This window comes from Leucoraja erinacea, chromosome 9 (genome assembly GCF_028641065.1).
Source record: "Leucoraja erinacea ecotype New England chromosome 9, Leri_hhj_1, whole genome shotgun sequence".
Classification (NCBI taxonomy): domain Eukaryota; kingdom Metazoa; phylum Chordata; class Chondrichthyes; order Rajiformes; family Rajidae; genus Leucoraja; species Leucoraja erinaceus.
Genome location: NC_073385.1, coordinates 20,888,881 through 20,904,018, shown reverse-complemented (window position 1 = coordinate 20,904,018; position 15,138 = coordinate 20,888,881). Strand labels below are relative to the sequence as shown.

General features: G+C 47.5%; 1 protein-coding gene across 3 annotated transcripts in view; it reads right to left on the bottom strand.

Annotated features, from left to right (window-relative positions):
• mlh3 (mutL homolog 3 (E. coli)) overlaps positions 1-15,138 on the bottom strand; it is a 44,367-nt gene that overhangs the window by 25,989 nt on the left and 3,240 nt on the right. For 2 of the 3 annotated variants that reach the window (XR_008723978.1, XM_055640297.1), the window contains exons 2-6: positions 7,489-7,584; positions 6,552-6,631; positions 5,357-5,461; positions 4,076-4,145; positions 2,185-2,256 (exon numbers count right to left, since the gene is read on the bottom strand). Coding sequence is in view for 2 of the 3 variants with exons in the window: in XM_055640297.1 (XP_055496272.1) it covers positions 2,185-2,256; positions 4,076-4,145; positions 5,357-5,461; positions 6,552-6,631; positions 7,489-7,584 (423 nt within the window). In the remaining variant the exon portion in view is untranslated. The remainder of the gene's footprint in view (positions 1-2,184; positions 2,257-4,075; positions 4,146-5,356; positions 5,462-6,551; positions 6,632-7,488; positions 7,585-15,138) is intronic. The other variant, XM_055640298.1, reaches the window with a different exon arrangement.

The window sequence follows — 15,138 nt, the reverse complement described above, 5'->3', positions numbered from 1 at the left end:
TCGCAAGAGACTTCCATTTACTGCCCCAATTTCATCCGTTCTACGGTCTTTCTCCTCGGTAAATACAGAGGAGAAATATTCATTAAGGAGCTTTTAAAAACGTCCCACCTTCCTGACGTTCCTTTTCAATCAAGTTGAGCAAGTTCCTGTCTGATGGCTTGCCCCAATTTAGCATTTTAACGTGGGCCTTCTCTGTATTTATCCATAATTACCTTCAACCTAATAGAAGAGTGGTCGCTGGTTCCAAAAGCCTCCTCCTCCAACACTTCACCCACATGCCCCTCCCAGTTTCCCAAGGCCAGATTAAGCATTGCCCTCTACATATTGCCTGAGGAAACTTTGCTGAACATTTAACAAATTCCACCCAGGCTAAACTTAGTCCAGAAAACCAGCCACTGGCACCTTGCAGCACTTTCCTTTCTGAGATTCATTAGTTACTACAGTCTATGACTGGTCAACTGAAGCCAAGCACAAGCCAACCATTAGTACTCAGCACTCTATGCAACGCAACTATCACAGGTGATACCAACTGACACAGCACGGAAACAGGCCCTTCAGCCCATCTTACCCATGCCAACCAACATGCCAACTAAGGTAGACAAAAGTGCTGGCGAAACTCAGCGGATGCAGCAGCATCTATGGAGCGAAGGAAATAGGCAACATTTCGGGCCGAAACCTTTCTTCAGACCCATCTAAACTACTAATCTAAACTATCCATTTACCCATCTAAACTACTAACAGCCCCATCTAAACTGCTTCCACCTGTCTATGCTTGACCCATATCCCTCTAAATCTACCCCAACCGCGTACGTCTAAATGATGTTTAAATGTTGTTAAAGGACCTGCCTCAACTACATCATCTGGCACCTTTCCAGACACCAACATGCCATTAGCTTTCTTCACTGTCTGCTGTACCTGCATGCTTACTTTCAGTCACTGATGTACAAGCACAACCAGGTCTCGTTGCACCTCCCCTTCTAATAATCTGCCTTCCTGTTCTTGCCACCAAAGTGGATAACCTCACATTTATCCACATTATACTGCATCTGCCCACTCACCCAACCTATCCAAGTTACCCTGCAGCCTCATAGCATCCTCCTCGCAGCTCACACTACCACCCAGCTTTGTGTCATCCACAAACTTGGAGATGTAATATCTAATTCCCTCATCTAAATCGTTAATATATATTGTAAGTAACTGGGGTCCCAGCACCGAGCCTTGCGGCACCCCACTAGTCACTACCTGCCATTTTGAAAAGGACCCATTAATTCCTACTCTTTGCTTCCTGTCTGCCAACCAGTTCTCTAACCATGTGAATACCTTATCCCCAATACCATGTGCTCTAATTTTGCACACTAATGTCTTGTGTGGGACCTTGTCAAAAGCTTTTTGAAAGTCCAGATACACCATATTCACTGGCTCTCTCTTTTCCATTCTACTAGTTACATCCTCAAAAAATTCCAGAAGATTAGTCAAGCATGCTTTCCCCTTCATAAATCCATGATGACTTTGACTGATCCCGTCACTGCTTTCCAAATGCGCTGCTATTACATCATTAATAATCGATTCCACACTACCGATGTCAGACTAACTGGTCTTTAATTCCCCGTTTTCTCTCTCCCTCCTTTCTTAAAAAGTGGGATTACATTGGCTACCCTCCAGTCCATAGGAACGGATCCAGAGTCAAGAGACTGGGGCTGACCCACAGAGCACTGTAGACTGGGGCTGACCCACAGAGCACTGTAGACTGGGGCTGACCCACAGAGCACTGTAGACTGGGGCTGACCCACAGAGCACTGTAGACTGGAGCTGACCCATAAAGCACTGTAGACTGGGGCCTGGAGACTGGAGCTGACCCACAGAGCACTGTAGACTGGGGCCTGTAGACTGGAGCCGATCCACAGAGCACTGTAGACTGGGGCTGACCCATAGAGCACTGTAGACTGGGGCCTGGAGACTGGAGCTGACCCACAGAGCACTGTAGACTGGGGCTGACCCACAGAGCACTGTAGACTGGGGCTGACCCACAGAGCACTGTAGACTGGAGCTGACCCACAGAGCATTGTAGATTGGGGCCGAGCCTCAGCCCCTGTGACCCTGTGTGTGCCACCACGCACTATAAACGTAGGTGAGAGGCACGGCGTTAATAGTTGATGCTGCGGTGTGGGGTGAGTTGGTGCTGACCTGAGATGAGTTGTTCCAGACGCACCCTCTCGTGAGCAGCGTGCTGATCCACCAATACCAGCAAGTTACTGCCTGCAGTGGAATACACAGTAACACCGTGACAGAATAACAGTGATAGACACATAGTGACACAATCACACCACTCCGTGGAGCGGCCAGCACCCCTCCCACCGCGGACATGTGTATGAAAGATGGGATAAGATGGAAGCGAAGTGCAATGAAGGAGGTTTGGGGAATGCTTGACTGGGTAGACGAGGGATCCAGTATAAAGGTTGGGGCATTGTGCAGCATCTTTACCAAACATTGGTCATGTCTACATCGGACACTTTCTACAGTGTATGAGTCGTTGGGGACATGCTGAACCTTCTCGCGTTTGAGGAAGTAGTGGCATTCAGAGCATCAATGTGGCTTGTCCAGGATCAGTAGTTGGTGATATTTACTCCCAGGAAACTCTCAAGCACCTCCACTTCAGCACCAGGATACAGACTGCACTCCTGGCATCAGTAACTCGCTCTTTGCTCTTCTGACATTGAGAGAGAGATTGTTGTGGTCAGCAGGAAGCAGCGAGTGATTGGATAGACTGGGCAGGTTTTCCCAGTGGTGAAGGACCTGATGGTAGTGGAGCAGATGGGGGTCAGTGTCAGCATCACTTTCCTTTGGAAATGTATCACAAACTAGAGCAGACCTTTAAGGTGAGGGGAAGGACATTTAAGGGGATTTATGACCCCCACCTGGTTCATTCCAGTCCCCAAGAAAGTAAAGTGACCTGTGTCAATGACTAGAACATTTAAAAGTCACCTGGACAGGTACATGGATAAGAAAGGTTTGGAGGGATATGGGTCAAATGTCAGCGGGTGGGACCAGTGTAGGTGGGGCATGTTGGTCAGCATGGGCATGTTGGGCCGAAGGGCCTCTATGAGTATGACATAAGAAGTGCTTTGAAAGATTGGGGGTGGCCCACATCTGTGCCAATCCCCTGCAAACAGCAGAAATAGGTCTGTGGCAGATGAAGTGTCTTGCGCTACATTCAGCTCTGGATCACCATGACATCAAGGACACCTATGTCAAGATGCTACTCTCACCTTTCAACACCACCGGACCAAAGAAGCCATCTCTAAGCCCCTGGACTTTGGTCTTGAGGTCTCCATCTGCAACTGGACATCCTGACCAAGAGTTGGTTAGAATTGGTGAGAAGATGTCCTCCACCCTGACCCTCACTGGCTCCATTCCCTGTACACCCACGACTGAGTGGCCAAGTACAATGCTACTCCATCAGTCATTATACCACTGGTGATTAATAACAGGCATGACGGACTACAGGATAGGGATCAGGAGCCCAGTCATGGTGTCAGATCCTAGAGTTAAATCTAACTCTTAGGGCTAAGGGAATCAAGGGATATGGGGATAAAGCAGGAACGGGGTACTGATTTTAGATTTTAGATGATCAGCCATGATCATATTGAATGGCAGTGCTGGCTCGAAGGGCCGAAGGGCCGAATGGCCTACTTCTGCACCTCTTTTTCGATGTTTCTCTGTAGCTTATGGTAGTAAGATGTTGGATTTGGTTGTAGACCTGAGGAAACCAGGTGAACACAACTCTTTCCTCATCAATGGCGGCTGCAGAGATGGTCAACACATTCACTTTCCCCAGCATCCACACCAGCAGCAACCTAACATGGTCACTTCACATTGACGCAGTTATGGAGAAGGTGCATCTACACGTCTACATTCTTAGATATCTGAGAAGATTTGGCATGTCCACAAGGATTCTCTCGAACCTCTTGAGGTTGATAGGAAGTATTCTGATGCGATGAACTCCAGCCCTGTGTGGCATGCTTCTGACCAAATGGGAGTAACAACCTCTCCCCATCACAGGGCAAGTCAGGCCTACCTACAGTCCCTTTGTCCAGTCTGGTGTTTATCAAGCAGGCAATGAACTTGTTGTCCACCTGATTAAGGACCTGAAAGACACAATTATCACAGAACTGGAATCTGATGAAATGTCTCCAGCACTAAGCATCATTCACTCACCATGCTGTCCCTCTGCTGATTATAGACAATAGGTGCAGGAGTAGGCCATTCAGCCCTTCGAGCCAGCACCACCATTCAATGTGATCATGGCTGATCATCCACAATCAGTACCCCGTTCCTGCCTTCTCCCCATATTCCCTGACTCTGCTATCTTTAAGATCTCTTGAAAGTATCCAGAGAACCGGCCTCCACTGCCCTCTGTGGCAGAGAATTCCACAGACTCACAACTCTCTGTGAGAAAAAGTGTTTCCTCGTCTCCATTCTAAATGGCTTACCCCTTATTCTTAAACTGTGGCCCCTGGTTCTGGACTCCCCCAACATCGGAAACATGTTTCAAGCCTCTAGTGGGTTCAAGCCCTTAATAATCTTATACGTTTCAATAAGATCCCGTCTCATCCTAAATTTCAGAGTATACAAGCCCAGCCGCTCCATTCTCTCAGCATATGACAATCCCCCCATCCCGGGAATTAACCTTGTGAACCTACGCTGCACTCCCTCAATAGCAAGAATGTCCTTCCTCAAATTTGGAGACCGAAACAGCACACAATACTTCAGGTGTGGTCTCACTAGGGCCCTGTACAACTGCAGAAGGACCTCTTTGCTCCTATACTCAACTCCTCTTGTTATGAAGGCCAACATGCCATTCGCTTTCTTTATTGCCTGCTGTACTTGCATGCTCAGTTTCATTGACTGATGAACAAGGACCCCCAGATCCCGTTGTACTTCCCCTTTTCCCAACTTAACACAATTTAGATAATAATCTGCCTTCCTCTTTTTCCTCCTATGTCAGACCTTATCAAATGCTTTCTGAAAGTCCAGGTACACTACATCCACTGGCTCTCCCTTGTCCATTTTCCTAGTTACGTCCTCAAAGAATTCCAGAAGATTAGTCAAGCAGGATTTCCCCTTCGTAAATCCACGCTGACTCGGACCGATGCTGTTACTGCTATCCAAATGTGCCGCTATTTCATCTTTTATGATTGACTCTAGCATCTTCCCCACCACTGATGTCAGGCTAATTGGTCTATAATTCCCTGTTTTCTCTCTCCTGCCTTTCTTAAAAAGTGGGATAACATTAGCTACCCTCCAATCCACAGGAACTGGCCCTGAATCTATATCCTAATGTGTACGAGCTCCTCACCTGCATTGATCTGATCATGTCCTTTGTAAAGCGGTAGGGATACAAGATGTTGTGGATCTTCACTGCTAAACTGTCCATATGCACACTCCCGACATCAACAGCAACCTGGAACAACAAAGAGGAGCAGTGGCGGTGGAGTCAGAATCACTGGATGCATTCAAAAGAGAGTTAGATTAGAGCGCTTAGGGCTAGCGAAATCAAGGGATATGGGGAGAAGGCAGGAATGGGGTGCTGATTGTGGATGATCAGCCATGATCACATTGAATGGCCCGAAAGGCCGAATGGCCTACTCCTGCACATATTGTCTATGTATCTATGTATCTCTCTATTTCTATGGTGTGAACAGATTCCACATCCCCATCACACCATGGACCTTAGATAGACACAAAAAGCTGTAGTAACTCAGCAGGACAGGCAGCATCTCTGGAGAGAAGGAATGGGTGACGTTTCGGATGGAGACCCTTCTTGAGAAAGGTGTTGACCCGAAACGTCACCCATTCCTTCTCTCCAGAAATGCTGCCTGTCCCACAGTTACTCCAGCATTTTGTGTCTACCTTCGATCTAAACCAGCATCTGCAGTTCTTTCCTAAATACTTTTGTGTACGTGCTTGTGCTCATGTAATCTAGTTGATGGCCTTTGGGGGGGGGATTTAAAATGACACTCCCACATATCAACATGGTTTGTTAAATAGTTTTTTGTGTTTCATCGCCTCCATCATGCCCAGAGACGCAAGGTGACATGATGGAGGAGATGTTGATGACAGGATAAAAGCACGCTCAAATCACTCCAGGACAATGCTGTGTAAAACACCTGACTTTTATCACATTGCCTGTTTGTATTAAGGAGAAATCTGCCCATCAACTGTGTAAACCTCACAGCACCTTGCCCTAGCTACTTATTGACCTCTAAATGCAGGAAGACAGACAGCTCAAGGTGCTTCCTGAGTGGTACCAAACAACAGTGGACACTGAAATACATTTGGGCCACAGACTTTGGTGGTAAGTCAGGGGTGCAAATAAATTTAAAAAACTGCTCAGTGATAGATGTGGAGATTCTGGCTTATAACTAGCATGGAGTGGAGTCTGGAGAAGGGTAAGCATGAGACCATGGAGAGATTTGTTGTTTTGAAACTGAACTAGGGGCAGGTAATGATGGCAGTCATGCAACAAAGACCTCACAAGCAGCAGATCCTACCTCTGGGGCCCGCAGAAAGACAGGGTTCTTCCACTCCAGAAACATGGAACGCAGCGAGTCACTCGATCCCAACACAGCATCTGTCCAAACAGAAGAAACACATCAGTGACACTACATGAGGCTACTCAGCTCACTGCATCACTATATCCTTCAATGAGTTTAGCAGCAATGCTCACCATGTTCTAGGTCTGATCTAGCTCGGGAATTATGTCTTTATAAACTAAACAAGTCTGTAGCCTATTCTCCATTCTGTAATATTGCAGTCCTCCAGATACAAGCCCATAAGACATGACAGTGGGCGGCAAAGATGTGGGCTGTACATTTAGATGATTCTACAGACCCCATCCACGGGATGTCAGTGTTGTGTCTCCAGTACACGTATTGCCACGGCACAACACACCTCTGTTGCAGGAGACCCATCATAAGTAGGTCCCGCATCCCACCCCACACCTCCGCTCACCCCACACAGGTAGACACAGCTCACCCCAACACCCCCGCACAGGTAGACCCAGCTCACCCAACACCTCCACACAGATAGAACCAGCCTACGGACAGCGTCTTCCTGGCAACTCTCTACAGGAGTAGGGCACGGGGGAGTTATGGATGGATGAATTAGGGCCAGTTGTCAGTGCAGGATTTACTGCTACCTAGAATTATCCTTCAGTTCTCACTCTCAGCCCACCGCTTATCCTATGTAAACAAGCCACATATACCCCTCACCCCCTCCCCTCCACTCCCTCTCCTCTCTGCACCCCCTCCCCTCTTCCACCACCCCCTCCCCATCTCTAATTGTGTTTCCCTGTGCTGCGAGCATGTTATTGCTGAGCCTGTCTGTCAGGATGGAGGACAGGTCATGGGCACCCCAGCCTGTGGGCCAGAGCCAGCACAAGGTGGTGCCTGCTGATCCCACATTCACCACATGGCAGGTCCCTCTCACCTCTCCCATCACTGGCTCCATGCCTCTCGTCGCGTGGCCGCGGCAGGAAGGGGAGCAAGACCTGACTGCGGAATGGGTAGCACCTGTAGGGGCAGCCTAGAGAAAGCAGAAGGTCAGGTAACACACCTGGAGGACAGGAGAAACCAATCACATGTCCACCCACATATGAGGCCACTTCTGCCCATCAAGACTATGCTGGTTCAATGAGGAACAAGCTGCCAGAGGGAGGTAAATGTAATAACAATGTTTAAAAACATTTAGACAGGTATATGGACATGGAGGTTTAGAGGGACATGGGGCAAACCTGAATAAATGGGACTTGCTCAGCCAGGCAGCTTGAGCAGCATGGACGAGTTGGGCCGGAGGGCCTTTTCCCACGATATCACTATTTGGCTAATCCTATTCACCAGTAATTTGCTCTGAAAGATATTTTTTGTCACATTGACATTAAACTCACTCTAGATTCTACCAGGATAGCATGGTGGTGCAGCGGTAGAGTTGCTGCCTCACAGCGCCAGAGACCTGGGTTTGATCCTGAATACGGGTGTTGTCTGTATGGAGTTTGTGCGTTCTCCCCGTGACCTGCATGGGTTTACTCCGGGATCTCCGGTTTTCTCCCACACTCCAAAAAAGTACAGGTTTGTAGGTCAATTGGGCTTGGTATAATTGTAAATTGTCCCTAGTGTGTGTAGGTAATGTTAGTGTGCGGGGATCGCTGGTCGGCGTGGACTCGGTGGGCCGAATGGCCTGTTTCCACGCTGTATCTCTAAACTAACCTACACTAATCACCTACATACTCGTGCAAATTACAATGGCCAATCACTTTACCAACTTGCAGGTCTTTGAGACATGGGAGGAAACCCACTCAGTCACAAGGGGAAACATGCAAACTCCACACAAAGAGCAGCATAGGTCAGGACTGGCCCCTGGTGCTGGACTTGCATGGTAACAGCTCTACTAGTTGCACCACACAGGGTGCAGTGTGAGAAATGCAAGAGAATTAGGAAATATACAGCAAATAGGCCCTTCAGCCCACCATGTCTATGCTGACCTTCCTCGCTAATCCTATTGTTCTTGGTTCATGCCTTAAGGACTCATCTAGAAGCTGCAGAAATGTTGAGAGAACAGTGAATGTTGTACCTATTATTCCAGATCATCGGGGATAGGCCAGGTATTTACAGGCCTGGGTCTAACGTCAATGGTAGGGAAGTTATTGATAAAGATGGTGAAGGATTAATAGTGACATTAATATCCCAGGCCTGGTAAGCATAGTGTTGCAGGTGCCTGCCTGACTAATGTGATTGAGTTTGTGAAGAAGGAACTAAATATATTGATGAGGGTAGTGGTTGATGCCGTTGACAATGATGGGCTGAAGCAAATGCTGAGGGTAGGTGCCTCAGTGTTGGAGCTAAGGGGATGAGGCTGGAAGTCAACCAAGGCAACTATAAATGACTCATTGATGAGATCTAGGGGAATATTTCAAGGACATAACAAATAGGAGCTGTGGGCTGTCGGGCCTTCAAACATGATTCATTGTTAAACAGCTAATTATTTGTTTCCTCACCTCCACTCGTCTGCCCCCCCGATTCCCAACACTCAATACTCAATATTCAACACACTTAATGACAACATCACCCATTCTTGGGGAACAGAATTCTAGGTAAGGGGGGAGAATGAGGGCCAGGGCAGCTTACTGTTCTGGCTGTCCGATGTGGGAGGTCAAGGAATCTGATAGCCTTCCAGACGTCCACATCTGCGCCAGGTGTGTCGAGATGGGGCTCCTAAGGGACCATATTAGGAACCTGGAGCAGCAGCTCCATGACCTCCGTCTGGTCAGGGAGAGCAAGGAAGTCATAGAGAGGAGTTACAGAGAGGTGGTCACTCCAAGACCACAGGAGGCAGGCAAGTGGGTCACGGTTAGGAGGGGCAAGGGGCAGAGGCAGGGACTAGAGAGTACCCCGGTGGCTGTACACCTTGACAATAAGTACTCCTGTTTGAGTACTGTTGGGGGGGACAGCCAACCTGGGGGTAGCAACAGCGGCCGGGCTTCCAGTACAGAGACTGGCCCTGTTGCTCAGAAGGGTAAGGAAAAGAAGAGGCGGGCAGTAGTAATAGGAGACTCTATAGTTAGGGGGTCAGATAGGCGATTCTGTGTACGCAGTCTGGAGACCTGGATGGTAGTTTGCCTCCCTGGTGCCAGGATCTGGGATGTGTCTGAACGAGTCCAAGATATCCTGAAATGGGAGGGAGAGGAGCCCGACCACTCTATCGTTGGGGCTCTATCGTTAGGCTAATTGTTTTAACTGTGGGGGTTCAAGTCAAGTCAAGTTTATTTGTCACATACATATACGAGATGTGCAGTGAAATGAAAGTGGCAATGCTCACGGACTTTTGTGCAAAAGACAAACAACAAAACAACCAAACAAATTATAAACACAATCATAACACACATATTCTTCGCATGCTGCAGCTCGTGACCGTTGCCCTGCGTATGGAAAATTATGTCATTTTTGTAACAAAAGGAACCATTTCTTCAGATGCTGCCGCTCGTGTAGCAACAGAGTTCAAACAAGACAATCTGTTAATTCACTCGGCCATGAGAACCTGCTCTCGGAACGCTCTCAACCAGCTCCCACGGATTTGCAGGCTGCTAGCGAAGATTTTGACTTGGATGTTTACTCCTTGGGACTTGTCTCTTTCAGCCTTTCTGTTTGTCATCGGACTACAACCTGTGACTTTACCCAACAAATCCTGGCACAATACAATGTTTTGTTTGACGACAAGCTGGGCAGGTTGCCTGTTAGGTACACAATTACCATTAACCCTGAGGTACTTCCAGTTGTCCGTCCAGCACACAGGATTCCCCATGCTATGCAGGACCGTGTTCAAAGTGAACTCAACAGGATGGTGTCTCTAGGGGTAATTACTCCCGTCGCTGACCCCTCGGATTGCTTCTCCATCAGGGTTGTGGCAATGAAGAAGAATAAAGACGAATTACAGATTTGTATCAATTCTAAGGACTTAAACACAGCCATTAAACAACCTCACTATCCCATGGGCACTGTGGATGAGATTGCAGCGCAGATGGCTGAAGCAAATGTTTTCACTGTACTAGATGCCAAGAGTTCATTCTGGCAGATTTCGCTGGAACACACTCCTCTAAGTTAACCACCTTCAGCACACTGTTCGGGCGATACAGATTTCTTCGCATGCTTTTGGCATAAGCTCTGCTAGTGAAGTATTTCAACAAGCTATGGAGCAGTTGTTTGCAGATTACTCATGCTCCATTGTAGTGGCTGACATCCTCGTTGCTGGACGAACTGTCAAAGAACACGATGCTAATCTGACAAAGGTCCTGGATCGCGCCATGGCCATCAACCTCAAGCTAAACCTTCAAAAATGCAAATTCAGGGTAAGTGAGGTGAAATACATAGGCCATGTGTTCACTAAGGATGGCCTAAAAACTGATCCGGCGAAAACCAGTGCCATAAACAAGCTCCCAGCACCCACAGACGTGCTCGGTCAGCAGAGATTCCTTGGCATGGATAACTAGAGTAAATTTATTCCGGACTTCAGTGAAATATCAGCCCCACTGCGCCAGCTTACCCATAAAGACACTGCTTGGGCCTGGCAAGAGCAACAGCAGAGGGCTTTCGACACTCTTAAGCAGCAAATGTCTTGTGCTCCTACTCTCGCTTATTTTGATCCTAAACGACCGATCACACTGACTTGTGATGCTTCACAACATGGACTTGGCACAGCATGTCTTCAGAATGACGTTAGTGGCAATAAGCCTGTTGCCTATGCCTCGCGCACTATGACCGACATAGAATAACGCTATGCCCAAATTGAAAAAGAGCTGCTAGCAGTTGTTTTCGCCTGCAAGAAATTTAACAGCTTTATCTTCGGACATACGGTCACGATTGAAACTGACCACCAACCTCTGGTTTGTTTAAGAAGAAACTGCAGATGCTGTGAAATCGAAGGTAGACAGAAATGCTGGAGAAACTCAGCGGGTGAGGCAGCATCTATGGAGCGAAGGAAATAGGCAATGTTTCAGGTCGAGACAAGTCTGAAGAAGGGTCTCGACCCAAAACTTTGCCTATTTCCTTTGCTCCATAGATGCTGCCTCACCCGCTGAGTTTCTCCAGCATTTTTGTCTACCTACCTCTGGTCAGCATCTTTAACAAACCAATTCATGACTCTCCAGCGCGCTTACAGCGGATGCTGCTGCAACTTCAAAAATATGACATTGTTCTGACCTACAAACGTGGTAAGGATCTGGCTGACACTCTCTCGCGTGCACCACGGAAGACCTGTGAGGGTCCGTCCTCACCGGATGATGACTTTATCGTAATGACTGTGTCCTTTACTCCCTCGTCCTGTGTGGAAGACTTGTTTGCCCACACTGCTGCTGACAGTACCTTCCGGTCGCTCGCCTCTGTCATTAAGTGCGGCTGGCAAAACAAACACTACAATGTTCCGCTGCCAGTTCGGCCTTTCTTTGCAGTCCGCGATGAGCTAGTACTGCAGGATGGCATTATTATAAAAGGACATAAGGCTGTGGTCCCTGCTTCGCTGCACAGCAAGTATTTTAACGCTGTCCATGCAGGACACCCAGGCGCTGAAGCCACCGTCCTATGGGCTAAAAACATGTTTTACTGGCCTGGTATGGCTGAATACATCAGCGAGAATGTGGCGTCCTGTGCAGTGTGTAACAGTTTGGCACCTCATCAACAAAAGCAACCACTTCTTTCACATCCGGCTCCTGTCCTCCCGTAGTCAACCGACATCTTTGAATGGCATGGCAAGCAGTACCTGGTACTTGTTGACTCGTATTCTGGATGGTTTGACATCGATTTTCTTAGCAGCCCCACTTCTCGCGGGGTAGTTTTGAAGCTTGCTCGCCATTTTGCAGACCACAGAGCTCCTTATCTGATAATGGCAGTCAATTTACCAGCCAACACTTCAAGGAGTTTACTGTACGCTGGGGTTTTCGCCACATCACCAGCAGCCTTGAATATCCACAGTAGAATGGACTAGCTGAGCGGGTTGTCAGGAGTGCTAAATAACTCATGGAACGATCGCACAGAGCTAATTCCGACATGTACCTGGATCTGCTCAACCTACGCAACATCTCCCGCGACCTCATTTTGGGTTCACCTGCTTAACGTTTATTGTCAAGGCAGACCCGAGCCAAGGTGCCTGTGGCAGATCAGGCATTGATCCCGCAGGTGGTTCCACCATCCGAAATCCAATCAAGGCTGCAACAAAAGTGTGACATTCAGAAACAGTGGTATGACAAAACAAGTAGGCCGCTGCCACCATTAACCAAGAGGCAGGTGGATCGTTTGCAAACTGACAAAGGCCATGACCGTGTCGGTGTAATTTCTGGAACTGCTTCTAAGCCACGCTCATATCTGATTGGTGCTGATGGCGTAACAGACAGCATATCCTGCCTTTGAATGAGCCGGCTCCACCTCTGTATTATCCCGACCATATGTATACTTCCGTCCATGTCCAGCAGCATTGATCTGCCTGCACCAGCACAACAACCCACTTCTGGAGCGGCTGCTCTGCCAATGGTGACGCACCCTCCGCCTGTGCTACAGTCCCCTGTTTCGCCACCGGGAATGTTGTTTCAATCTCCGTCACCAGTCAAGCCACCGACTCTATCCCCGGTGGGGAGACAAAGATGTTTTTTATTGCACACATGCTGGTCGTGTTTACAAGCCCACCGTGAAGTACCCGGGCTATGTTTGACTTTCCTCCAGCTTATTATCAATTGCAATGCATGCCTTATTTAGTCAATGGTTTTGTACTGACATTTAATTCTTTAAGAGAGAGGATGTAGATCAGTGTCACTCATTCTATGAGTCATACTTGTAGCTCCTCCCACTAGTTTAACAGAAAGCTCCTGGTCCCTTTCATCCTAAATTCCAGTGTATACAAGCACAGTCACTACATTCTTTCAATGTATGACAATCCAGCCATCCCGGGAATTAACCTTGTGAACCTATGCTGCACTACCTCAATAGTAAGAATTTTCTTCTTCAAATTTGGAGACCAAAACTGCACACAATACTCAAGGTGTGGTCTCACCAGGTCCTGTACAACTGCAGGATCTCTTTGCTCCTATACTCAACTCTTGTTATGATGGTTCGCTTTCTTCACTGCCTGCTGTACCTGTATGCTTCTTTTCAGTGAGTTATGTACAAGCACACCCAAGTCTTGTTGCACCACTCCTTCTCCCAACCTGACATCATTCAGATAATAATCTGCCTTCCTGTTCTTGCCACCAAAGTGGATAACCTCACATTCATCCACATTAAACTGCATCTGCCATGCATCTGCCCACTTACCCAACCTGTCCAAGTCACTCTGCTCCTCATAGCATCCTCCTCACCGTTCACACTGCCACCCAGCTTTGTGTCATCTGCAAAAATGCTAATGTTACTTTTAATCCCTTCATCCAAATTATTAATGTATATTGTCTGTTGTTTTTGCACAATCCGCAGGCATTGCCACTTTCATTTCATTGCACATCTTGTACGAGTATGTGACAAATAAAGTTGACTTGACTTAAATAACTCCAGTGCCAGCACCGAGCCTTGTGGTGCCCCACTAGTCACTGCCAGCCATTCTGAAAGGGACCCATTAGTCCCAATTTGTTTCCTGATCACCATTGCGTCCACGATTTCTAGTCACTTGCTTAAGTACCCTGGGATGCAGACCATCAGGCCCTGGAGAGTTATCAGCCTTCAGTCCCATCAGTCTACCCAACACCATTTCCTGACTAATGTGAATGTCCTTTAGTTCCGTCGTCACACCAGATCCTTGTGTCTTCTTTAGTGAACGGATCCAAAGTACCTGTTCAACTTGTCTGCCATTTCCTTGTTCCCCATAATAAATCCACCCGTTTGTCTTCAAGGGTCCCATATTTGTCTTAACTATTTTTTTCCTCTTCACATACCTAAAGAAGCTTTTATTATCCTCCTTTATGTTCTTGACTAGCTTACCTTCGTACCTCATCTTTTCTCTCCGTATATCCTTTTTAGTTATCTTGTTGCTCTTTAAACGTTTATCAATCATGATACTGACTCCACATCTCCTAATTCCATGTCACCACTCGCAAGGGACTGAATTTCATTCCTTACCAACAGAGCTACCCCACCCCCTCTGCCCGCCTGTCTGTCTTTTCAATAGGACGCATACCCTTGCATATTCAGTTCCCAGCTCTGGTCCTCTTGCAGCCATGCCTCTGTAATTCCCACAACATCATACTTGCCAATTTCTAACTGAGCCTCAAGCTCGTCTACTATATTTCTTATACTTCGCGCATTCATATACAACATTTTAACTTTTGTATTCACCCCCCCTCTCACACCAGTCACTATTGCCCCTGACCTTACTCTCTTATCCCTTCTCGAACTTTCCTTCCCATTAATTCGGAAGTCTTTTGTAACTTTTCCAGTACTCACTTCCCCCTTAACTCCATCTTTATACTCCCAATTTGTCAACCCCCGCCCCGCTATTTAGTTTTATTTAGTTTAAACCAACACGTGTAGCATGACAGGAATATATGAAACTGATGGGGATCTAGATGCCATCCTTATCTAGGCAGTTGGCTGCTTCTGTATGGTCATTACA